At 53.6% G+C, this 26,457-nt stretch overlaps 1 protein-coding gene across 1 annotated transcript in view; it reads right to left on the bottom strand.

The window, feature by feature from the left end:
- Positions 1-26,209, bottom strand: part of RASAL1 (RAS protein activator like 1) — a 28,613-nt gene extending 2,404 nt beyond the window's left edge. Inside the window, 18 exon segments of the mRNA XM_021698559.1 lie at positions 40-177; positions 1,267-1,439; positions 2,667-2,811; positions 3,367-3,504; positions 7,093-7,285; positions 8,289-8,401; positions 8,691-8,755; positions 9,133-9,286; positions 9,413-9,530; positions 10,264-10,352; positions 12,474-12,605; positions 12,687-12,768; positions 14,842-14,971; positions 20,003-20,064; positions 20,203-20,279; positions 20,281-20,317; positions 22,762-22,818; positions 26,115-26,209. Of these exon segments, the coding sequence (XP_021554234.1) occupies positions 40-177; positions 1,267-1,439; positions 2,667-2,811; positions 3,367-3,504; positions 7,093-7,285; positions 8,289-8,401; positions 8,691-8,755; positions 9,133-9,286; positions 9,413-9,530; positions 10,264-10,352; positions 12,474-12,605; positions 12,687-12,768; positions 14,842-14,971; positions 20,003-20,064; positions 20,203-20,279; positions 20,281-20,317; positions 22,762-22,818; positions 26,115-26,179 (1,968 nt within the window). The 5' untranslated portion in view covers positions 26,180-26,209.
- Positions 26,210-26,457: the final 248 nt, after the last annotated feature.

The following is a 26,457-nucleotide window of genomic DNA, read 5'->3' as shown; positions in this document are numbered from 1 at the left end:
CTAAGAGACGCTCTCCGCCCCATCCTTGCCATGCCTCACCTTGCACTGGAGGTAAGTGGTGTGCAGCACGCTGGCAGGGTCCTGCGTTACCACCTGCATCACGTGCGGCAGCTGGAAGGCGCCCTCGTCCACACGCTCCACGGCGCGGATGTGCGACACCAGGATGGAGGAGCGCATCTGGGAGACAGGCCTGTCGCTGCAGAGTGGGCTGCAGGGCAGGCTGGGGCCCGGGGTGGTGGGGCCCAGGGGCAGCTTTCCTTTGGAGGCGTGCCTCAGGGGATGTTCCCCGAGGGTGTGTCTGTAATCTGGGTGCATGACCCCTGTCTCGAGCACTGAGTCCCCCAGACCTGCCCCATCACCCTCGAAAGAAGCGCGGACTCCCCTGGGCACCAGTGTCCATCACTGTCATCCATCAGCACAGCAACCCCTGACATGGCAGATGGGCAGTGCTTTCTAGCACTCCGCATTTATCACTTTACACCAATTTCTGAGGCCGGGTCTATGTGCCGAGGAGGAAACTGAGGCATAGGGGGATCCTTGACCCTCCCGAGGTCACTCAGCTGGTGGAGCCAGGGTTGGAAACCAGGGACTGGAACTCTAGAATCTATGCTCTGCTGACAAAGTGGGAATAATGAGCAAGCACACCCTGTCCAGTGTTAGCTATCATTCACGGACGTGCAGGCACAGAAATGCGTACACACCAGCAGGTGCCTGAGTTGCCGCTGGATTTCAGTGGCAGCCCCGTAAGAACAGGGATTTTATGTCTTGTTTACTGCTGTATGTCCAGTGCGTAGAACACTGCATGGTATACAGTAAGCACTCAATAAATGTTTGATGAATGGCCGAGTGAATAAATGCCTGGTATGTGTGCCCTCCAGGCAGGGACATCTGAGCGAACAGATCTAGTTTTACGTGGTAGGATAGCGCGTGGGCATTGGCCTGCGTGGGAGCATCGGAGGGCGGCTAAGCATTGTGTGTGTCCTGTGTGTGTCCACACTGGGGGGCGGGGGGGGGGGGTCCGGACCACCACAAGTGCACATTCTGAAGGACGTCTGATGGTGTGGGGCGGGGGGCTGGATGCCTGTGTCTGTCCTGTGCCCACACTGGCCCAAAAGTGGGAGCAGAGCCTGGCCTGAGACTTTGGACTTGTTGAGTCCTTGCCCCGTCTTGGGCCTCAGTTTTCCCTGGCTTACAGAGAGGCAGCTCAATGAGGGAGGCCACTGCTGGAACCCCCTACCCCACCCCTGCTGTGGGCGGGAGGCCCACCTGCCACTCAGGACTCTTGGAGTAGGAGAGAGTCTCCCCGCTGAGCCAGAAGTAACGCTTCTTGAAGGCAAAGCGTGTGGCCAGGCTGGCAGGCTCCTCCTTGCGCTTCAGCAGGTAACCTTCACGAACAATCACTGAGGGGGCCACCAGGGCCCTAGCTGGGCCCCCAGCCTCTGGGAAATGGGGAGAGAGGGGACAGTGAACCCCTCATATGCAGGCTCAACCTGCCCTGCCGGTGTGCCCAGGGCCTCTGTGGATGAGCATGACTCTCTGCCACCCCTAGAGGCAGGAGGGTGAACGACAGGCCGGCTGCGGACTCCACTCCCTCCATTAGGGAGTGGATCATTGAAGGTGGGGTGGGGAGCACAAAGCAGGCGTCCAGCATCCCTCTCCTGAAGCTCTGTAGACAGTGGTGCAGGCAGCCAGCGGGCGTGGGGGTGGGGCGCGGGGGGGCTGCCTCAGGAAGTCAGTCCAGGGAGGACCTGGGATCTAGCCCGCCCTGGGGGGTCCCTCCCCAATGCCACAGGGACCCTGCCATGCCACAACCAGGGCTCCCCATTCCAACAGGTTCCTCCTATGTGACTTGGACTCAACTCTCTCATGCCCTGAGCCCTACAATGTGATACAGACTTAGCCCCAACTCTTCTGCTTAAAGCAGTCCCAGGCTCCATTTCACTCCCCATCAAAGCCCAGCTGCCTATGAAGCCCCCACACAATCTGGACCCCACCTCTCCTTTGTGCCCCCTCATTCACTCTTCTACATTGGCTCCTCCCTGTGGCTCCCCATTTCCCACCTCAGGGCCTTTGCACATGCTATTCCCAGCCTGGAATACTCTTTCCCGGGATCTTCATGGCTTGCTCTCTGTCCTCCTTCAGGTCTTTGCTCTAATAGCACCCTAGTGAGGCCATTTCGGGCCTAAAAATTCAACCTGCCACCCCTACCCCAACATTCTCTTCCCGCCATTATTTTTTCTCCCTACACGATCACTCCCAAACATACTATATTATTTGCTAACTCGTCTTGTTTATAGCCTGTGGTCCCTGCTAGAATAAAACTTCCACTAGAGCAGGAATTTCTTCTGTCTTGTCCACTGCTGTTTCCCCAGCACCTGGAACACTGTCTAGCAAGCACTTGATAGATATTTTTTGATTGCATGCACACCATGCGACAGCACCCACACACATCTCCACATTGGCTGGAATAGCCTGGAGGACAGGGCCTGAGCTCTGTTCATATCTGGGACCTAGCACAGGAGGGGCCAGGAAATGTTAGTAGACTGACTAGCTGACCCACACAGGTCCATAGTCTCAATGCTGGGGGGGGGGGGGGCCGCGGGAAGGGCAGGTCCCGAGGGTCCACAGAGTGACAAGCCAGATGTGGCAGGAACACAGGGACTCACCCTCCTCCTCATCCACATCCACCAGCTGGTCCAGGAAGTGTCTCACACGTGAGATACTCTGCAGCAGGAAGGGGTGGAGGGGGGCCATCCATAGCTCCTTGCCCTGGCCCAGCTGCTGGCCCAGGTTTCCGATGCTCTGCACAGCCTGGAGCAAAGAAGCAAGGGATGCCAGGGCCAAGGTCACTGCAGGGGAAGGGCTGTCTGTGGACCCAGAACAGAGCCCCTGAGTCCTAACTCTCAAATCAGTGCTCAATGAAAGGGGAAGACTCATAGCACCTGCTTTGAGCAATATCTACCCCTCCCTATGGAGAGATATGCACCCCCAGTGCCCTTATTCTGTTCCCTCTGGAGCCCGATTCCCCTACCCAGGACTGCCTGATCCTATCATGCATACTTTGAAGCCCATCAGAACCTCAAAATATGGCCACTTTGCAAAGGATGGTCTAATTCACACTAAGGTGTAAATGACTACTAGCCCGCTTCCCACTTTCCTCCTGGAAAGGAGGGTTTTCGTTTCAAGAGACGAAATTAGAGAACATATGAATGAATGCCTTCACAGTCCAGATGGAAGGCTAATGGGTGTTTCAGGCAGATTTCTCTGGGTGTCGTTTGGGTCTTCTGTCAGTTTGGCCTTCCAGCTCTGTTCCTATGCTTTTCCCAGGCTAAGAACACCCAGGATGTGAGACTCCACTTTCGGCACCTTGGCAAGCAGTAGCAGTGAGCGGCTGGTCTGGGGATCTGCATGCTGATCCCGGAGGTCAAACAGCTTCGGGGTGAGGATGGCAGGTGCAAAGAATCGCAGGAAGAGAAAGCCACTTATGGCCAGGTACTTCACATCCTGCCAAAAGAAGCAGCAGGTGGGATGAGCCCCCAAGGACCCACTTCCCAAATGGGGAAACTGAGGCGGCAAAGACTATAGATTGGTGGTGCAAGGGGAAGTGGGACGGGAGATGGGCTAGGAGACCACACTGGTCTGCCAAGATGGTTTTTTCTCTCTGGACCTCAGTTTCTCCACCTGGAAAATAGAGTAACAATACCAATCCTGCAGGACCAGCTTTAGCCCAACATCCTCAGAATCTGCTTTGTGCCAATCACCGTGCTAAGGGCACAGGCCTATAAAGGAAGCAGCATCATTATTCCCCTTTTACAGATGAGGAAGCAGAAATTCAGAGATGCCAAGTGACCTGCCCAAGGTCACATAGCTGATGGGTAGAGAAGGCAGAATTCAATCTCCCAATCTATGATTTATTATATTGATAGCACCATGCCAGATACCTCTCCATACATTTGTTTAGTTAATACTCACCCTGGGAGGAGGGATTCTCTCTGCATTTTACAGAGAAGGCCACTGAAGCCCAAAGAGAAGTCACCTGCCCAAGACCACACAGCTGTAAATGGCAGAGCCAAGATTTGAACCCAAGCAGGATTAGAGCTCTCAGCTCTTCCTCACACCCTCCTGCATTCGACCCTCGCTACCGTGCAATGCTTGCTGAGCGTCAGGAACTAATCCGAACCGCTAACCGTCCCATGGAGTAGGTACTATTGTCCCTGTTTTCTGGATGAGGACACAGGCTCAGGAGTGAACCCAGGCCGGCTGGCTCCTGAGGCTGTCCTATGGGCACCCCCCAGCCCAAGCCTCTGCCTCCTACAAACTGTAAAGTGCGGTGCCCCCCTGTGTGAGTCCCGGCCCTGGCCCATCTACAGGTAAGGCTGGTGCCCCCAGTGCCAGCAGAGACAACTCAGAGAGAGGGTGTACCTTTACCCTGGGTGCACCTGGCTCTCCCCGAATCACTCCCCGCCCACCTTGCACACTTGCCCGGCTATATTTAGCCCGAGAATGTGCTCTAATATTTATTTAGGGGTTGTATTCACACTTGAGACAATACCCTCCCTGGGTCCGTGCCAACTTCCTACTTCCTACGGCACATGTGCACTGACAGGGAGCCCTGCCGACAGAGGGTACCCAACACCGCCCAGGAGGAGGGTCTCTGCCCCCACCTGCCCTCATCTGGAACCTGAGTTGCCCCCAAGGCCACCACCCCTCCCGCCCACCCCCCTACCCCCCGCACCTGCCATCTTCCAGGGTAATTTTAGTCTTTGACATCATCTCTTCGACTTCCTTTCTTAAGCAGGAGGAACAGGTGTCAGAGTGGCAGAGAAAGGAGTTCCCCTGGGTTTCCATGACCCCATCCACCCTCGCGGGCCTGAGGAGGTCCCTGCTCCCTGCCCACGGCCTCTGCCCACCGTGGGAGCTGAGAACTGCAGGGCACTCGGGTGTCACACTGGGTCCCCCACAAGGGCCAGGCTGTCTAGGGAGCTGGCCTCCCCGCTTCCCTTCCCACCTCCCAGCCACAGCTGTGTCCCACTTAGCACCTGCAGCCCAGGCGAGATCCTGGCAAAATGGGGCGTAAATCAAGCAACGTCCCAGTTTGGAGGCCCAGAACTCACTCCTCAGTGGGGGGCCGAGGGGAGAAGGGAGAGGCCCACGCTGGGAGACCAGAGGCCTCGCTTTGAGTCCACAACCCTTGGCCAAGGCTCTTTACCTCTCTGGGCCTCGGTTTCCCCACCGGTAAAGAGAACGTGGGGAGAGGTGTGGCGTAATCAAGGGCTCTTAACTCCAGCTCTAGGGACTGAGCTGTTACATCTCCAACATTTAGCAGGTCTTAGATTTTTCTGCAAAGTGACCCCCCAGTCATGTTTCTATTACGTCAGCAGTACCTAAGAGCCTGATGTGATGTCATTTGTAAGGTAGGACAAAAACGGCCACCTGGGGGCGCCTGGGTGGCTCAGTCGGTTAAGTGTCTGCCTTCGGCTCGGGTCATGATCCCGGAGTCCCTGGATCAAGTCCCGCATCAGGCTCCCTGCTTAGTGGGGAGTCTGCTTCTGGCTCTGACCCTCCCCTCTCTCGTGCTTTCTCTCTCTCTTTCTCTCTCAAATGAATAAAATCTTTTAAAAAAAAAATGCTTAAAAAAAAAAAAAAAAAAACAGGGGCACCTGGGTGGCTCAGTTGTTAAGCGTCTGCCTTCGGCTCGGGTCATGATCCCGGGGTCCTGGGATCGAGCCCCACATTGGGCTCCCTGCTCCGTGGGAAGCCTGCTTCTCCCTCTCCCACTCCCCCTGCTTGTGTTCCCTCTCTTGTTGTCTCTCTCTCTCTGTCAAATAAATAAATAAAAATCTTTAAAAAAATAAAATAAGGGGCGCCTGGGTGGCTCAGATGGTTAAGCGTCTGCCTTCGGCTCAGGTCATGATCCTGGAGTCCCGGGATCGAGTCCCGCATCGGGCTCCCTGCTCGGCGGGGAGTCTGCTTCTCCTCCCTCTGACCCTCCTCCCTCTCCTGCTCTCTGTCTCTCGTTCTCTCTCTCTCAAATAAATAAATAAAATCTTTAAAATAAATAAATAAATAAATAATAAAAAATAAAATAAAATAAAATAATAATTAAAAAAAAAACACGGCCACCCGGAAGGGATGCTGACCATTAAACCAGGGGGGCTCCAATGGGTAACCCACGGGCGAGTCCAGCTGCAAACACATAACAACTGGCTCAGAGTGTTGTTGTGTTGTTGTTGTTAGGTGAATCAATGCCAACATTTAAAAAAATAGGAGACCTCACATAAAATCCAGAATGTCGGCTTTAGAAAATAAACTCTCACGATCTGGCAGTACTGGGTCCGCGTTCCTACATGGCAACGACTGACTGTCTGGAGCTGCCCCCTTAAGACAAGCCGTGGGAGCTCCCTTTGCCACAGTCCCTACCACTCCCTATTGCCCCACACCGGACTGCTGCCTTCATTCACCTCACCTGCCGGAGGCAGCACCGGGGGTCTCAACTTTTATGTCAATAGTGACAAAGCACTGCCACGGGCGGGGATTTGCTTTTAGGCTATTTCGGGCGCCTGCTACTGAGCACCTACTGTGTACCAGTGTACTCGCTCATTCTTGCGCTCCCTCGCTCTCTTTCTCTAAGAGCTGCATTTAAGAAGCACTTACTTTGTGCCAGACTCTATATTTGGTGGTTTTGAGCACCGATCCAGAAGCCAGACTGCCTAGACAGGTGCCTACCCCAGGACCATGTGACTCAATCTCTCTGGGCCTCTGCTTCTTCCTCTGGGAAATGGAAGAATACTGGTACCCACCCCATAGGGTGGATACGAAGACTAGATAAGGGGAGGAATACGTACAAGTCGGTCTGACCCCTGGCAAGGGCTATATATCGCGGTAGCTGCTCTTACTCCTATTACCACCACCCCTGGATCCCAGACCCTGCCAGGAATACCGATCCCACTTCCGACAGGACACACAGTACTTTAGCGTGAGCAGCCCAGCTCTGTCCCCACCCTGCTCCGCCTCTCCATGTGACCCTGGACAAGCCACTGCCCCTCCCCAGCCTCAGTTTCCCCATCGGCTCCATGGGAACGCGTGGCCCACCTCGTGCTCCGCCTGGGGGAAGCGCTCCTCCACACACTGGTGCAGCTGCTTGAAGGCGAGGCGCATGGCAGGCGGGCAGCGCCCCACGGAGCCCACGATGGCCTCCACGATGGGCCCCAGGTAGCCGGTCAGCAGCCCCAGGCTGGCGTCCCGCACGTGCTCCTCTGAGGGTGCGCCCTTGAAGGAGATTCTCCTGGGGAAACAGAGTGGCTGTGCCTCCGAGCGCAGCCTCTGTCCGCTCAAAACCCTCCCCCAGCCCCCACTGAGCTGAGAGCACCCACCTTCCCATCCCCCCTCCATAACCTCCCTCCTCCCGCTCCCGCCAGGCTTCTTTCTGCTGCTTAAACACGCGGAGCTCACTCCTGTCGCGGAGCCTCGTGCATGCTCTTCCCTCCGCCTGAGACACTCTTGCACCCACAGTTAGCTTAAATGTCCCCTCCTCAAAGAGGCCATCCCTTTCCCACCACACATCATCACGGACCCTGGTCTGGTGCGTTTTCAGCAGGGACATGCCGGACACACGCTCCCACCTCAGGGCCTTTGCACTTGCTCTTTCCCCTGGCCCGGGATACTCTTCCACCGGATCTGTGCATGCCTCCCTCCCTCATCTCCTTCAAGTGTCTGCTGAAAGGTCCCCTTCTCTGTGAGGCTGTCCCTCTGACCACCCTATGAAATCCTGCAAGCCCCTGCTCTGCTCCCACAACCCTTCCCTGCTCTCTCTCTCTCTCCATTCCCCTGAGCGCCTTCAATGACCTTCTTTAGTTGGCTATCTCCCTCCCCCTGGAAGACAGATTTGGGTCCGCTTACTCCCTGCTCAGGACCAGTGTTCAGCCGGTGTCTGAACAATAGGTTCTCGACGATTGTTTTATTGAGTGGATGATGGAATAACACTTTTCTACCTGCAAGGTTCTTGTCCCTTCTTTCTTATTCCCACACAGGTTGTAGGGTCTGTCTTGCCTGCCTCAGAGTTGGGATTCGAACCCAGGAGCTCAGTTTCAGAGTCCTGCCCGTCACCACTACACTACCCAGCCCGAGGATCGCGGTGCTCCCAGTGAGGCTTTCTGCGGCAACGCGGAGCTCCTGAGCAACGGAGCCGGAGGGAGGGATGGCCGTTGGCACAGACCCAGGCTGGCAAGGCTCTGGGCAGACAAGGGGGCTGCCAGGGGGTTGGGGTTCGCCCCTGAGGCCTTGCTCACCTGGTGCGGCCCAGGTCCATCTTGCACGGGTCCAGCTCCATGTACTTCTTTTCCTCGAAGACACGGTTAATCACCGGCTTCAGGACCTCGTGCAGGTAAGGCATGCCCACGAGCTGAGGGCAGGGGGCACCACATGGGGCGGGGCTGAGGGGGAGGCGGGGGCGTGCCCACGAGCAGGGGGTGAGGGGACCATGCAGGGAGAGGCTCAGAGCGGGGCTGAGGCATGCCCAAGGGCAGGAGTGAGGGGCGTCTCAGGGCGAGGCCAGGCACCAGCCACCAGCAGCCCCGCGCAGCTACCCTGAGCCAGCCAAGGCTGGCCAAGCTCTGGGCTCCCAGTAAGTACAGAAAAGGAGTCCCCTGAGGAAGCTGCAGCTGGGCCCCACCAGGCCTTTGCGTGCTCACCTTCATAAACTGTTCCATTGCCTTGGATGCCAGGGAGTTAGAACGGAAGAGGGTGTTGGGGTCAGCTGGGAGGACAGAGGGAAGTGTTTGCTGGGATTTGGAGGCCGGATCCACCTCACCCCACCCACCCAAGGTGGGAGTCATGATTCTTCCAGCCTCAGGAATCAGGTAGAGCTGCAATATCAACTCCATTCACAGTCCAGGGGCCCAGAGTGGTTCAATGAGCGGCCTGAGGTCACACAGCTCAAGAGGAGCAATGCCAGCACCTGAATCCAAGACTGTATCCCCAGTGGGCTGCTGGTGCACAGTGTAGGGACCCCTCCCCGCCCCCACACACATAGGAGCCCCTGACCTCTGCCTGAAGCCCCCCGTTTCTCCCTCAGAGACCCTGTGTGGACCCATCCCTGGGGTGTGATGTCTGGGGCTCATGCAGGCAACTCACTGGTCCGGGTCACCTCACGCCGGGTGAGATAGTCCAGAAAGGGCCCAGCCCGGCCCTGGCCAAGAAAGAGCTTCACCAGCTTGGTGGCAAGGTCCTGGCGGCAGTCCCCCAAGGTCAGCTCCTCCAGCACAGCCAGGGGACTAGCAGCATCCTCCTGAGCAAGGACAGCCGACAGGGGAGGTGGCCCAGGGTCCTGGGACCCCAAAGCAAGAGCCCCGGGAGGGATCCCTGAAGCACGGGGAGCCATCATCCAGATCCCCAGTAGAATGGATGCACCCACCTCTGCCGGCCCCAGCACAGACTCCATGAGCAGCTCCATGAGCGGCTGGTAATACCGGGAGGGCAGGATGCGGTCCTCGATGAGGCGCACCTTCAGCCGCAGCGCGCCCAGGGTCCCCCTGACCGGGGTCAGATCGCAGGTGAGAGAGCAGTAAGTACGAACGCGCAGGCGCGGATGGCCAAGAGAGGCAGGTGTGAACACAGATAAGGAGCATGGATATTAGCAAAACAAGGCAGATGGGGACAGGTGTGAGCAGGTGTGAACAGGCGTGGGCAGTGTGGGCAGGTGTGAACAGATACTGACGGGGTACACAGGAACAGATGAGTGCAGACAGAGTCAACAGATACTGCTGGTGTGGAATGACGTGGCCAGTGTATAAAAAAAATATGTACACTGTGAACAGACAATGGGGGCAGGTGTGGTAGTATAGTGTAGTCTGATGCAGAAAAGTGTGGAGAAGTGTGGACAGGTGTGGGTATATGTGAACAGATGTTGAGAGGGATACACGGGAATGGACAGGTAAAGTCGATGTAAACAGTGTGGTCAGCATAAGGTGTATACAAGACGGACAGTGTGAACAGGTGTGCACAGGTGTGGAAAGACCCGGGGTTCTGAACACGCATTGACTAGTGTGAGCTGATATGTTCACGTGCAAACAGGTGGATGGGTCCAAGGTGAACTCATTTGGACTTAAGTAAATGCCCATTGTAAGACAGACATTCAATGAGTGAACGAAGTGACATGGTGACAGCTTGTGGGCTGACATGGGCACCACCAGGACCTGCCCGCAAGCTGAAGATGGCACTCGACCTGAGTTCAGCCTGGCCACCTCCCTCTGCACCCACATTTACCCAGAATCCTCCTCGGCTCTGGGAAAGGGCAGGAGACGGAACCAGCCACTGGGTGCGTTCTGCTGCAGGACCTGTGGGGGGAACTCCACCTGCAGGGGGACACGCAGACCCTCAGCTGAACCCGAACTTGCCCGGCCCAAGGCCCCACCCAGGCCGAGAAAAGCTCTGACTGCCCACCCAAGGAGGGGAGGCGTAGCCTGCCAGGGGTCACCTCCCCTCCCCTACCAAACCCCATTGACAAGAGCAGCCACCCTCCTCTCCCAGTCCCAAAGTACTAGCTCCTGCCAGGATGCTGAGGGCCTCCAGGGGACACTTCATTTACAGTTGGGGAAACTGAGGCTTGGGGCGATGGAGCAACTTGTCCAAGGTCACACAGCTGCCAGAGACCACATATCTGGACTGAGGGCATTTTCAGCTCTTTTTTTTTTTTTAAAGATTTTATTTATTTATCTGAGAGAGAGAGAATGAGAGAGAGCACATGAGAAGGGGGAGGGTCAGAGGGAGAAGCAGACCCCCCGCTGAGCAGGGAGCCCGATGCGGGACTCGATCCTGGGACTCCAGGATCATGACCTGAGCTGAAGGCAGTCGCTTAACCAACTGAGCCACCCAGGCGCCCTACATTTTCAGCTCTTTTTGAGGACACAAATCGCACCTGTCTGGAAGCTTAAAGAGAGTCCATAAGGCCCCTGAGCCCCAGCCCCTCTCTTTTAAAATAACTTTATAAAGATGTAATTTGCATCCCGTACAAGTCACGTATTTAAAGTGTGTAATTCGGGCGCCTGGGTGGCTCAGATGGTTAAGCGTCTGCCTTCGGCTCAGGTCATGATCCCAGGGTCCTGGGATCGAGTCCCGCATCGGGCTCTCTGCTCCTTGGGAGCCTGCTTCTCCCTCTGCCTCTCTCTCTCTCTCTCTCTCTCTCTGTCTCTCACGAATAAATAAATAAAATCTTTAAAAAAAAAATAAAAAATAAAGTGTGTAATTCAACGGCTTCTGGTCTACTCACAGAGTTGTGCAACCGTCACCACTAATTTCAGAGCATTTTCTATCAGCCCCCCCAAACGCCTGTGCTCATTAGCTGTCACTCCCCATCTCCCACCCCCACCCCCAGCTCCTGGCCACCACTGGTCTACTTTCTGTCTTTACACGTTCACCTACTCCAGACATCTCATATAAATGAAATCATATAATCTGTGGGGACTGGCTTCTCTCCCTTGGCATGTTTCCAACATTCATCCACGTTGTAGCAGGTGCCAGACTTCATTCTCTTTTATGGCTGAGTAATATTCCATTGTAAGGATACACCATGTTGTATTTATTCATTCAGCTGCAGAGGGACATTTGGGTTGTTTCCGCTCTTGGCTGTCACGAACAACTGCCTGCTGTGAACCTTCATGTACAAGTTTTTATGTGGATATGTGTTTTCATTTCTCTTTGGTGCGCACCCAGGAGTGGAGTTGCCAGGGCACGTGGTGATGGTCTTTAACCGTTTGAGGAAGGGCCAGACTCTTTTCCAAAGCGGCTACCCCATTTACACCCCCGCCTGCCCGCCCGGCCGGCTGTGCATAACCAAGCCTCCCTATAACTTGCTCTAATCTTGCATCCTTTTAAAAAAAACTGTCAGCCCTGACTATGCATCCATTCCCACCGAGAGGCAGGGGCAGTCACACCCATTTTACAGATGTGCAAACTGAGGTTCCAAGAGAAAGACCTTGAGCCCGGTGCTTCCAGGAATAGGGGTTAAGGGCTGAGATTCTGGAGTCAGAGAAGCCTGAGCTCAGATTCTGGCTCTGCCCTTTGTTGGTCATATGGCCTTGAGAAAGCCACTCAACTTCTCTGAATGAACCCTGGTTTCCCCAACTATAAAATGCAGACAACAATCCCAGCCTCACAGGGTGGCCATAAAGAGTGCGAAAGTGAGATTATGCTGGAGAAGCACTTAGCACACGGTCGTCCTGAGTACTCTCACCCCAGAATGAGAATCTGGGCCCAGCCTGGCACCTTGGGCAGGTTCCTGACCCTTGCAGAGCCTCTGTCTCCTTGCCTCTGCAATGTGGCAATGGGACCCCATTGCCCAGGCCTGGCCAAGGAGCCAGCTGAGACAGCTTTCACATCTATCCTTCCAGATCCCAGGATGCAAGCCCATCTCCCCTCTCCTTCCCTCTTGGAGGCAGTGGGGAGCCATGGAGGGTGTCAGGGGAGGGGGTGCTTACCATGCCCAAGAAGTCATTCTTGCCCACCATGTCCCAGTCCCAGAGCTCCACTCGCAGTGGGGCTGGGGCACCCGGCATCTCCCGCAGCTCCAGCACCTCATCCCAGTGTGGGAAGCGGGTCTTCTTGATGGTCTGGGGAGAGGGGGAGTGAGGCAGAGCTGAGGAGGCCGTGCCTCCATGCCCGCCCCTCCTCCGATCCACGCCCCCACTCACTGACGTCTCCAAACTCTGGCTGCCCCAGAACACTCGTGCGAATGGGTCAGATGTGCCGGTGATATCCCGGGGGGCCAGGTCCCTGCGGAAGATGAGGAAAGGCGTGAGGGACGCAGGACCCTTGATGACCAAGACCCAGGCTGGACCTTGGAAAAGGGGTTCAGGATAGACCGTTCAAATGCCTCTGGCCTCCACTGTAGGGACGCAGCAAGGAGCACCCCTCACCCTGCCCATCCAAGCCCAGTATCTTCCTGTTGACCAGTGCTACCCTATCAGGAGGCCCTAGTATGCCCCTATATTCCAGATAAGGAAACTGAGGCACCAGAAGGTCAAGTCCTAAATCACAAAGCCCAGGAGGTGAAGATGCAGTGGGGAGTGGGAGGGGAGCCTCAGTTTCCCTGGAGCCCCTGGGCAGGAGACCAGATGCCAGGGTTCAAAGCCTGGCTCCACCACTCATTGGCTGGGTGACACTGGGAAAAGTCCCTTCACCACCCCAAGCCTCAGTGTCCTCATCTGGAAAATAGAAATAATAACAGATCGAACCTCACAGGGCTGAGGCTTGAACGAGATGATGTGTATAACAGGCTTAGCTTAGCAGCTGGCCGGATGGGAGTGCTCGTTCATTCATTCATTCATTCATTCATTCATTCATTCAACAAATGCTCATATCTACACCCTGCCTAGGATCCAAGAAAAGGCTTGAAGCAAGGACCCCCTGTCTCTGGTTGCCACGACAACCCAAAAGTCTCACCTCAGTCAGTTTCCCCAACCCCTCCTTCCTGAGGTCCCCCAAACCCAGTGACAGCCCCCCACCAGGGGCTGCTTGCTTCCTCTTGCTTCTTCTCTCCCACCCCTGCTTGGCATCCAAAGCCTTCTTTGGTTTCCTAGGAGCCAGCCCAGTTGCTAAGCGACAGCAATCAGTCCCTCTCCTGCTTGCAAGGATCCTGCACAGCCTTGTGGCTGGGGAGGAGGCCACTGGCACAAAGCAGATGAGGAGCCTCCTGTCCCATGTGCAGTCCTTTTGCCTGTCCTCTGCAACCCTGGTACTCCATCCAGACTCCAGAGAGTCCCAGCTGGAGACAGAGATCTGAAGACCGTGGGAGAGGCACAGAGAGGGCAAGAAAAGGCTTTCAGGTCACACAGCAAACCAGAAATAGTGAACCTCCCCAACCTGAGTGAGGACTGGTCTAAAAGTGAGGGTTGGGGGAGTAAGGTGTGAAAACAAGGCAGAAAGACAAGATGGGAGATGAGAGGGGGAAAGGGATGGGAGTATTGAAGGAAGCAGAATGATGGGGGAGCTGAGGAAGAGAGGAGGGAATTACACAGCAATAAATAGGCAGGAGGGAAGATGGATATCCCACGAGCTGGTGCCCCTGGAGGGTAATCTGTGGGGTTTTGCTGATCCTGCATCCAACTTCCTTCTCCTGTTTCTTTGGGACAGGACCTGTCCCTGTCTCACACTCCCAGCTCACATAACTTAGGTAGGCTGATCCCTCTCTTCACTCCAGGAGTGGGTGTGGGACTCAGGCCTGACCCATCAGAGTCCATGTAATTGGTTCAGAGATAGGTATGTGCCCCAGATTGGGCCAATAAGAATCAGTCCTAGGACATTAGTTGGAAATGATGAAGGAAATTTCTTTTTCAATTGGACCTGCCAAGTTGGTAGGATGCCATCTTGGGACTGCTGGGGTCATCTTTGCCCACACCTGGAGAGAGACCGCCTGAGAATGAAGCTAACACAAAAGACAACCGAGAAGTCTATGTCTACAGATTCCTGATGTCACTGTTTGAGCACCTGGATCCAGCCATGCCTGAAGCTGCATGTCATTCATATAAGCCAATCTGCTTAAGCTAGTATGAATTGGGTATCTATCACTTACAATTTGATTAATACACCTCCACACTTTGGCCATTCTCAGTGTCTGACCTTTGGTTGCTGGTCACTGGGGACCCAGCAAGGATTTTGCTTGTGCTCTGACCCCAGGAACTTGCAAACATGGTGAACATGGACTGTTTGCTTACAAGGGATCCTGGCTGTGAGCCCAGAAGTGCCCCAGGAGTGACGTGGTCTCAAAAGCCAAAACAGCTGGGAGAATGCAGCAAACTCTTGCTCATTCTCAGACCAACCCCACACCATCCCCCATCATGACCATACCTGGCCTGGAGCACATGACAACGAAGACAACGGCCCCGTGCATCCTCCAGCATCTGTACATCCAAGCAGATCTCACCCTGAACCTCTGCATCTGGGTCCACACGGCTCAGGTTGATCCAGCTATCAATTCCTGGAAGGCACAGGTGCTCACATTTATTAAGTACCTACCAGACAGTGGCATTGTGTTAACTTAAAAATTCAATTAACATTAAATATGTATTAAGTCATGGACTTCTCATGTTAGCCTTCTGATGTAGGTACTGTAATTATCCACACTTCCAGATGAGGAAAATGAGGCACAGTGAAGGAAGAGCTTTGCCCATGTTCCCACAGCTAGTAAGTGGTAGAGCTGGGATTTGAATGTGAGCAGTATAGTGCAATGCCCTTCACCCTGTACTATCTCATTCTTCACTCTAATATACAAAACCCTCCATCATTTAGTCTCAACATACTCTCCCCTCACAAAAATGTTGGGCATTCCTTCCTCTGAGCCTCCCACCGGGCAGGGGGCAGTTCTCCCAGTCGGGAATCAGTCAAGTCAATTTCAACCTCCCTCCCCTACCCGCTTCATTTCTCTCAACACTTGAAAGATATCATCCACTGATTTCTAGCTTCCATTGTAGCTGTTGGGAAGTCATTGCAGCCTGATCACTGATCTTCTGTCAATGGTGTATCTTTTCTCTTTAATTTTAAGGACTATGAGTTTGATGTTCTACAATTTCACCACACAGGCAGGTAAGGATTTTTTTTTTTTTTTAATCCTGCTTACTGCAGGTTGTGCTGATTCTACTTATAGAATCATGTTCTTCCTTGAGTTCTGGAAAATTCCAGTCATCAATTTTTGTATCACTTCCTCTCCCTTATTTTTTCTTTCTTTCTTTTTTTTTTTGAAATTTGCAAATTATTTTTTATCTTGGAAAACAAATTTTTCACACAAAAATATGTCATATTACTCTGTATGGCTTTGTTATTGATAAATTAATAAACATTTTAAAATTTTGTCTTAATTTCTAATATAGTACCTACAGGTATTACCCACTTCGGGGTCCACAAAAAATTTTAAGAGTGGTAAAGGGTCCTGAGATCACCACACTTTTAACCCTGGTGGCTGCACATCTTCTTGAATGATACCAGCTCGATTTATGGCTTGCTCCTTCTGGTACTCCTCCAGCCACATTAGGGGCCGGAAGTAGATAGGATAGAAGGCGGCTCTGATTAGGGAGATGAAGCTGCCGAAGATGAGCACGGTGCGCAGGTTCCGGGACATGGCACCGGACCCGCTGAGAGCCCCGCACGTTCTCCCTTATTTTTTCTATTCTTTCCTCCTAGGACTCCAATTAAATGGATGTTAGACCTTCTCAGTAATTTTCTATGTCTCTGAACTTCTCTTTCGTATTTTCCTTCTTTTTTCTCTGGGCTAAAGTCTAAATAATTTCTTCAGATCTCTCTTCCAGCTCACTAATTCTCTCTTCAGCTCCGAATGATGTGCTGTTGAACTCAGCCACTCAGTTCTCAATTTCAGTCACTACTTTTTATCTCTAAAAGTTCGATTTGGTTCTTTTTCAAATCTATTTTTTTTTAAGATTTTATTTATTTATTTGACAGAGAGAGACACAGCGAGTGAACACAAGCAGCGGGAGTGGGAGAGGGAGAAGCAGGCTTCCTGTGGAGCAGGGAGCCCAATGCGGGGCTCAATCCCAGGACCCTGGGATCATGACCTGAGCCGAAGGCAGATGCTTAACGACTGAGCCACCCAGGCACCCTTCAAATCTATTTTTTAATGTATTGTTTTACTTTATTATGATTATCGCTGGCCCTTTCTGGTGATTACATTTCTATTTATTTAAATATTTTATTCCTTTTAAAATTCTGTATATCATAAGTAATAAATTCTAAAATCTTCATGGGTTCAAATCTGGTGGTTATTGTGTCTGCTGACTCTTGCTCATGGTGGCCCACTTCCTTGTGTGTGTGATGAAGTGTAGTCCCACCTCACCTCTCTCTGTCTTCACTGCTACCCCCAAATCCAGGATGCCATCAGCTTCCTCTCACTTGACCATGGCAACAGACTCCTAATTTATCTCCCACATGCACTCCTGTCCCGCTGTGATCCAGTAGCCAAAAAGCAGCCCAGAGATTTTCTGAAAATGTATCTAATCTCTCCTGTCACTCCATCTTCTGATAATATGGCTCCACTCTCTTCACTGTCTTGCTCAAGGACCATCAGTGGCTCCCTAGTGCCTCCAGGAGAAAGTGCAGACTCTAGCCTGGCACCTACAGCCTTCTCCAATAGAGACCCACCTAGTGCTCCATCTGCCCTGGCCTACGCCTGACACTAGAAGAGAGTCTACAGAGACACGCCTTAGTGTCTTTGCTGAGGTACCTTTAAGAACCAACTCATTCCCCTTCATCCAGGAAACCTTCCTTGACTACACTAGCCCTCACTGCCCTCTTATCCTCATCCACTGTCATGCCAGTGATATTCCACATGCCTCTACCCCCACCTTCCTGTCCTGCTTGAAAAAACATTCAGACACATGGACAGCTTCCCTTTTTTTCTTGCTCCTTGCTTGTGTGTCAACGTGTTTTGTGTTTCTATCTGGTCCATAAGCTCCTTAAAATTTGGCCTCATACTTCATTCATCTAATTCCACCCCCTTGGGTGGATGTTTGAGGCACAATGGGTACAGCTTGGTGGACAGGTTGAAAACACAGACTTTGGAAGCAGATGCAGCCTGGACCCAACTCCCAACTCTGCAACTTCTAGGAGGGGCAATTGCCTTCATCTCTCCAAACCTCATTTCCCATCAGCCATAAATTCAAGATCATTCTAGTGCACACTTCACTTGGTGTTGTGAAGACTAAATATAAAGTGCTTAGCATCATGCCTGGCACATAGTAAGCCCTCATTAAATAGGAGCAATGATTATGATGATTAGCATGTAGGTTTCCAACTAATCCCCACTGATGAAAAAATACATTATTCAGTTATTGACATTGAGACAATTAGTAGTCATCTAGACAAAAAGTAATAAAGTTCAATCCCTCTCCATACCTTGAATCTGGACAAATTCCAAGTAGAGCAAAGACTTGAATGTAAAAAAAGGAAAACAAATTGTTGCGAGAAGAAATCATGTAAAAAAATTTTATCTTAGAGTTGGGAAGGCCTTTTTAGGTATCACAGAAAAGCAAGAGCCATAAAAACAAAAAGATGAAGTTAACTAGAGAAAAAGAAATAAATTTTATACATAGAAAAAAATGATAAGCAAAAACATAAGTGACAAAGGGAGAAAAACTATTTGCAGCTGATATGACAGAGTTAAATTGACCTAATATGTAAAGAGCTCCTACAAATCAATAAGAAAAGCCAAACAACCCAGTGGGGGGCAATGCACATACAATGTAAATAAACAACAAACAAAAAAGGAAACAAAGCGACTCTTAAATATGTAAAGAGGCTTTCAATCTCGTTCATAGAGAAATACAAAATAACCTACACAAAGAGGCAATTTTTTTACCTCTCAGATACAAGATCAAAGCGTTTGGTAATTCCTGGCAAACGTACAGGGTGGGCAAATTGTTACCTCCTCCATAGAAGGTAACTTAGCAATAACTCTCTAATGTGCTAATATGGATACTCTATGACAAATCTACTTCTAGGAATTTATCAGACTGATTAATATTGCTTGCACACATGTGAAATCACATTTGTACAAGGCTATTCATGGCTGTATTGTTTGAACTCGGGAGAGATAGTAAACCACCCAAGTGTCCATCAGTAGGGAACCAGCCAAATAAATGATGATATATCCACACAATGGAGTGCCATGAAGTCAAAGATCAAAGAATGCGGAAGCTCTTGGGGCACCAGTATGGAAAGATCTCCAAGGTACGTGGTGATGTGAAAGGCAAGGTAGAGAACAATGAGTATAACAGGCTGCCATTCCTAGGAGCAGAGAACAAAACACATACAGTGCTGTGTTAAGAGCACAGACTGGATGGAGGTAGACAATCTTGGTTCAAATCCTGGCCATCCCACTTAATAACTTTGTGATTTGAGGCAAGCCATAGAACCAACCCCCTGTGCCTCAGGATGTTCACCTATGGAGCGGGCAGAATAAGAGTACCTACCTCACAGGGTTATTACAATAATTAAATGAATTGATTCATGTAAAGCACCTGGAATAAATAAACCTATTTAAAATATCTCTAGAGGGCGCCTGGGTGGCTCAGTTGGTTAAGTGACTGCCTTCGGCTCAGGTCATGATCCTGGAGTCCCGGGATTGAGTCCCACATCAGGCTCCCTGCTCAGCAGGGAGTCTGCTTCTCCCTCTGACCCTCCTCCCTCTCGTGCTCTCTGTCTCTCATTCTCTCTCTCGCAAATAAATAAAATCTTAAAAAAATTTTTTTTTAAATATCTCTAGGGGTGCCTGGGTGACTCAGTCAGTTAAGTGGCTGCCTTTGGCTCAGGTCATGATCCCAGGGTCCTGGGATCGAGCTCCATGTCGGGCTCCCTGCTCAGCAGGGAGCCTGCTTCTCCCCCTCCCTCTGCTGCTCCCCCTGCTTCTGCTCTCTCTCTCAAATAAATAAATAAAATCTTTAAAAAAATAAAATAAAATATCTCTAGAAGGACATACAAGAAACTGACAACCTTGAAAACGAAAATGGAATAGCTGGGTTAAGAGGGACAGTTTCCCCCACTAATTATACCTTTTGAATATTGAACTATGTAAAGTAATTAACTACTCAATGAATAAACTAAATTTAAAAAAATTTTTTTTAAATCAACAACTGATGGGGTGCCTGGGTGGCTCAGTCAGTTAAGCATCTGACTCTTGGTTTCAGCTCAGGTCATGATCTCCGGGTCATGAGATTGAGCCCAGTGTCAGGCTCCATGCCCAGCAAGGAGCCTGCTTAAAATTCTCTCTCTCCCTCTCCCTCTGCCCTTCCCTCACCCCACATGGGCGCATGCATTCTCTCTCACTCTCTCTCTTCCCCTCCCAAAAAAAAGAGAGAGAGAGAGAGAAATCAACAACTGAAATAATTTTCCAGTGAAGACTCTGTGCTTCCCCTGCCACTTGCTACATGCTTGCAAATGCCCAACCTGGGCATGGCCACGCCTATTCCCTCTGCCCAGCTGAAGGTCGCTGCCCCTCGCCCACCTCGGGGGTCGGCTGCAATTGCTTCCCTGCTCAGCGAGATCTTGCCGATGATGTCGTCGTGCCTGTGGAAAGGTGGGCAGGTGAGGGTCCAAGTCATTAAGTCGAGGGAGCAGGCATCAAGGGCCGGCTGGATGGATACTTTGCCTCGGGGCATCCCGCCTTCCCCCAGGTGCCCAGGCATGGGTCCCCAGTACACACACCCCACTGTATCCTCGTCCAGCACATAGAAGGCCAGATGGTGGAAATCCAGGGGCAGGTGTATGGTGTATTCCTCCCCCCCAGAAGGGGCTCAGGCTCCGCCAGATAGTTGCTGTCCTGTAAAAAGGGCACAGGGGGCTGGGGACCCTTGGGCCACACAGGTGGCAGACACACACACAGAGAGCGGCGTCTGGGTCAGTTAAGGGTCCCACTCTTGATCTCAATTCAGGTCTTGATCTCAGGGTCATGAGTTCAAGCCCCACATTAGACCCCATGCTGTGTGTGGAGCCTACTTAAAAAAAAAAACACGAAAAAACCCACAAATACACACACAGAAACCCCAACACTCACATACTCCGAGACCTACATACACACACATACACACACACACAGTCCCATAAGGAGGCACATGAAAAGAGAGACACTCACAGATACACCAAGAAAGCCAGAGACGCACTACCATATACACAGATACACATATGAAGCCTCAGAAATTTCTAGAAATGCACATCTATGTGTTTCTACATGTGGACACATACAGATACACACAGAGAAAACAGCACAGTCACATAGACACACAGACCAAAAAAAAAATTGCCCAGCACATAGAGACCCACAGGGACCCACAGACACACACTCACACACATATAGTGATAGATGGCAGATACACACACACAGAACCCCCGCACAGTAACTGAAAACATGCAAATTCCATTCATTCACTCATTCACTCCATAAACACCCTGACTGTGTGCCAAGTCTTGTGGGCTATGGATAATCAGAGGAAGAGGTGCCCAGGTCCCTGCCCCCACAGAGCCCCGTTCAGTGGGCAGGTGCTCTCTCCTGAGCTCTTATGACACATGACACAGTGAGAGAAGTGATTAGGGTGAGCTCAGTGGCACCTGGCTGGGCCTGGGGGTGTGGACAGGAGGAGTCAGAAAAGGCTTCCTGCAGGAGCTAATCAGGCAAAGGGGGACGAGAAGATGAGGACAAGATGGCTGGCACAGCATGTGCAAAGGCCCTGAGGCAGGAGTGAGCTTGTTGAGTCTGAGGAACAGGAAGGTGCTAGATGGGAAATGCGGAAGTGTGAGGGGCCAAGAGACCATGAAGTCAGCAAGAGCCAGAGCACTCAGGAAACAAGAGGGAACCACAAAAGGGTTAGGGACCAAAATAAGCCTAGAAACAGACACACACAGAGAGCATCCTCACCCCGACACCCCTGCAGATGCACTTCCCTTCACCCAGTAGGGAACGAAGAACCTACTTTGCCCAATGAAGACACACCCAAATCTATGGCTGTAGAATTGGGTCATATACCTGTCACTCCTTTCTTCCCTTTCCCCACACTCTTCCCCAACAAAGAGAGTGAACATATACACACGCAGGCACACAGAGATGCACACTCTGCCCTCTACCCCAGCCCAGGGCACCACCGTCAGATGGACCCTTCTTCCCAAACACCCTCTTCCCCCTGTCCTGGCCTTTTCCCAGCTGGAAGTCCCTCTTCAGAGCCCAGAGCTGGGCAGAGTGCAGCCTGGGATCGCACAGAAAATCTCTCTGTGGGTTTGGGGGTGGTATCATAGCATGTGGGGAGGGGGCAGCATGAGCACAGAGAACAATGGAGGGGGTCAGCTGGGGTGCTGCAGGCTGACCCTCCCCCATGGGGTTCCCCACCACCCGCTCCCAGCCCATCTGGACCGGAACCAGCACCAGAAGCATCCTGAATCCTGCTGTCTCCATAGGAACCCCGGGCCTCAGCCACCCGCCCACCTGCCCACCTACACCGCTCAGGCCTGCGGGGGCGGGGCGGGAGCCAACCATGGCCCAGCCCCACATTCCTCCACCCCCGCCCAAAACTCACTCATCAAACACCCTCACGTCCTCACTTGTCCTCACGATGGCGTCTGTGTACCCAAACAAGCAGACACTGGTGCTCACCTGTGTATGCAGGGCAGCCCACGGGTGTGCACACACCCACCCCCCCACACACACCACCGGGACACAATGTGAGCCCGTGAGCCGCACACCCCCAGAGACACGCACATGTGGTCACAGGCATTCACATCAGCCCTCCAACACCCCCCCCACACACTCACAAGCAGGCCCAGCGGGGCACGCATGGCCGCGCACACACACACGCACACACACACACACGCACGCCCCAGTGCCCGCAGCACCCAGCAGGCCCGGAACCAGCCAGCCCAGCCAAGCATGAGATGCCCGCCTCCGGGAAGGCCACTATGGGAGGCTGGCAGCCGCTGAGTCAGCCCCAGGACACCGGCAGGGACATCATCTGGTCCGGGGGAAGGTGTCGGCCAGTCGGTGGGGCAGGGTGGGGAGAGGAGCTGACAGCCCCAGCTGTCTGTCCCCAGAGGGGCCAAAGCACAAAGCAGTCACTTTCAGCCCCACACGTCCACCCTTGGCATAAGCATTACCGCCGGCTGGCTCCTCTTTTCAACGTGAAATCTTGTGTCTGGACTCGCCAGGTCTAGAAGGAGCTGCTCCTCCTCCATCCCCCGCCCTGTTCCTCTTTCCCCAGGCCCGGCCTGTCCACTCCTCACCTGGCCACCACCTCGTCATCCACCTTCACGATGCAGTAGGGGTCACTGCTCCCAGACCTGCAGGAGGAGGATGTTCAGGAGGGAGGTTGAGAGGGCAGCCATCAGTGGAGGTCCCAATCCACCCTCATTATGTACAGATAAGGGCAACTGTGGCCCAGAGAGGGGAGGGGACTGGCCCGGGGTCACACAGCAAGTCGGGCTAAGGGGCAGAACCTCGGGAGACCAGCAGGAGATGTCACGGGTGCACAGCCCACCCACTGCTTGCCCGACCCCCATGCATGGGCTCTCTGGGCTTCCACCCATAGAAACAGAACATTGAGGCATGAGGCCAGAAAGTTCCCAGTGCTGGTCCCAGGAAGCCCGGAGCCGTGGTCAACAGCATGAGCTGGAGAGGCATCCCAGTGTTACTGTGTGTTAGCTGTGGAACCCAGGAAGCCCCATCCTCTCTGTGGGTGCTGGGTTTTCCTCTCTATGATGTTTACACACATCTCTGGGGGGGTGGAGGGGCTGGAGGAACTAAAGGAGAAAATGCATGGTGGGATGCATCACCGGCCGGCCCCAGAGCTCTCCTCTGGGAGCCTTAACGCTACCCTCTGGAGAAAGCATTGCCGACCAGCTTTTCATTTCCACGGGACTTTCCCTGGCGGGGGGTGGGGGGGTGGGGGGGACTCCCGATGCTCAGCCCAGTGGGGCCGCACCTCTGCTGGCACAGACCAGGGCACCGAGATCTCAAAACAACATCCCACAGCAGCCCCTTGAGGAGGCATCAGCCATGAGCCAACCAAAGCCAGCTCCATCCCCCCTTCATAATAAGAGTTACCAGCCCCATCCCGAGCTGTCCACCAGGGTCCTCATCTTGCCTCTGTCCCATCGCACAGGCCTCCTTTGTCTTCCACCAAGCTCAGTCCAGCCTCAGGGACTTTGCACTCGCTGTTGCAACTGCCTAAGACACACTGGGAGCCTCAGTTTCCTAATCTGGCTCTATGCCCCAGGATGCCTGTGTCTGGGGAACCCCTATATCTCATTTCTCTGGCTGGGTTCTCCATCCCTGAGCCTCTTTTAGGTACGGTCCCATTCCTCGGTTTCCCCAACGGCAGACGTGGAGGAAGATTGGCTGGGATCCCACTAGCAAAGAGCTGGGAGACATGCCCCCCTCCGTCCACCAAGCCTGACCCAGGGGCCCCTCTTGGGAGCCAAGCTCGCTCGTTGGCTCCACAGCTCTGACGCACAAGGGCCTTATCAGGCTCCCATCAGGTAGGAGGCAGCAATAGCAGGAGGGGTGACCCCTCCGGACCCTCAATCTCTCCAGACCCTTGACCTCTCCCATGGGCCCTGCCCCAACTCAAGTGTGGGAAAGAAGACCCCTCAGCCACTGCCTGCCCAGTGTGGTTTATTCATGGGAGCAGTCAGGGCTCAAATCCCAGCTGTGTGACCTTGGGCAAGTGACTTTGCCTCTCTGGGCCTGTTTCCCCTATTTATAAATGGAAATGCTCATAGGACCATAGGAAGTGTTAAGGATAGGACCTGGCCCAGAGTAAGCCCTGGAACGACTTACAGCTGCTATTCATAAGAGTAATACTCAAAAATTGTCAGTGGGGGCCTCCTCCAGAGTCAGGTCAGACCCCCCCTCAAAACTGACAAAGCTTCAGGACGAGTCTGGGCCCTTTCCCTTAGGAGACCAGAGAGAGAACACGCCCCCATCTAAGAGTTTCCATGGGTGTGAAGATCTCAGCAGGCTCTGAGGACAGCCCCTCTGAAGAAAGGAGCCAACAGCTAGGGAAACTGAGGCAGGGTGGCTCAACTAGGGCTTAATGACTCCTCCCACCCTTGCTCTGGGGCTCACCTTGGCCCGAGAACTTGGGGGAGAAAGGGTGGCCAAGAGGTGTAGGAACCAGGTATGAGTTAAGTCCCTCTGCAGGAGAGGCAGAAGGAGCCCCGCGAGCTATGTCCACCCTACAAGCCATGTCCACCCCATGAGCTGTGTCCAGGGCCAAGGGCAGCACCCGCCACTCCCTCATGGCCCTCACCCAGGACCAGGAGATGGAAACCTGATTTTTGGAGGGGCTCCCCCTCAGCCCTCCGGCAGTTTCCAGGCCCCAATTCCTGGCCTCCCTGACCCGACAGTCCCAGAATGTCATTCTCAGAGGCTCTGAGAGGGTGTCCCAGAAGAGGGAAGCAGGGGCTTGTCCAGATGCTACATTCACACAGCAAGTGCTCTGCTTCTATCCCAGGTGCATGTTTATTTGGGGTAGCTGATGAGGATGAGGGGAAGCTAAAACTGCTCTCGGCAGCCCAGGGTTGGGGAGGGGCGAGGTTCATGAAATCAAAGGCAGGAGACTCCTCACTGGGGACCCACAGCTGGGGGAGTCAGGGCATATCTAAGCCCTCATCTCAACTTGGGTAAAGGCTCAGAATCCAGATTTCTGCTCACCCTGGCCATGGGGTAAATCCTAACAGGTTCTCCACCCCCCACAGCTGCTCTGGGCTGGGTGGATCCTGTCCAGAGCTCCCATTGTCCAGGTGGGAAATCGAGATCCAAGAGGACCATGTTCAAGGTCACACAGCTGATGTCCTGCCAAGGATCCCACACCTGTCCCAGGTGCTGACACCTCACAGCCCCTTCTGGGCTCCAGGCCAAGCAGGAGGGGGACCCCTCCTGCCATTCTGCTGATTCAGCAACTGCTGACTCAGCCCTGGAGGAAGCAGAGCCAAGGACTGGTACCAACAGGAGCCCAAGGGTCCTCCGGCCCCACCACATCTGGCTGGAGAGGGTGCTACGGTGTGTGTGGGGGGGTGGCTCTTCAAGGCACTCAGCATCCAGGGAAGGCCACACAGGGAGCTCCTCGCTGGGGAGCTCAGGGCTCTGGGTCCAGAGGACCCCAGTCTCCCCCAGGTCTGGCTGGTGGGCCACCTGATGACTGTCTTTGAATCTAAACACCAGACGGACACAGAGGAATGCTGAGGCCAACCGGCGCTCTGGGCCTTCTTCCCAGGGTTCTTTTGATAGGCACCCACCCTGCCTGAACTAAGGAAGAGGACCCCCCCCCCCCATGCCCTCCCCAGCTCCAACAAAATCCGACCCTCCAATCCCCTTTAGTACATCCTGGAAACAAAGACACCCCCCTTCCGGGGAGCAGAGTGGCGTATCTGCTAAGTCTGGGCGCCCCTTTCCACTAGGACAGCCATGGGCATGGGGTTTTAGCCCCGTGAAGGCGGATCTGCATCAATACTGTGTCTTAGACAAGAACCCCCTGCCCACCTCACCCACCCTCCCCGGCACGCGGAACGGGCGACCCCGGCCCCATCCCATGTCCGGTGCGCCCCTCACCCGCGACTCGCCCCGGGGTACTCACACGTCCTTGGCGGGCAGCGCCCGGCCCTCCACCACGCGGACATTCAGGGAGCTGCTCTTGGCCATGGCGCCCAGCCCCAAACTTTACGGGCAGAAGGGTGCCCAGGTGCCGAGGCTGGACCGTGGAGGGCGCGTCTACATGTCACCAGCTGCGAGCCTGGCGCCCCGTCCCGGGGTCCCAGCGCCGCCTATGCGAGACGCGGGTAGCTAGGCGGGAGGTTTCCGGAGGAGAAAGAATAGGTGTCCGGCGAGGGGGAGCCCCTCGGGCTCTACAGGTAGAAGCGTGCGCGGAGGAGGCAGAGCGCGCAGGGGGCACCCGCCGCTCGTGCCTCCTAGTCTGGAGC

This window comes from Neomonachus schauinslandi, chromosome 14, assembly GCF_002201575.2.
Source record: "Neomonachus schauinslandi chromosome 14, ASM220157v2, whole genome shotgun sequence".
NCBI lineage: Eukaryota > Metazoa > Chordata > Mammalia > Carnivora > Phocidae > Neomonachus > Neomonachus schauinslandi.
Note: the sequence above shows the minus strand (reverse complement) of the source record. Positions and strands in the feature narration are given on the sequence as shown.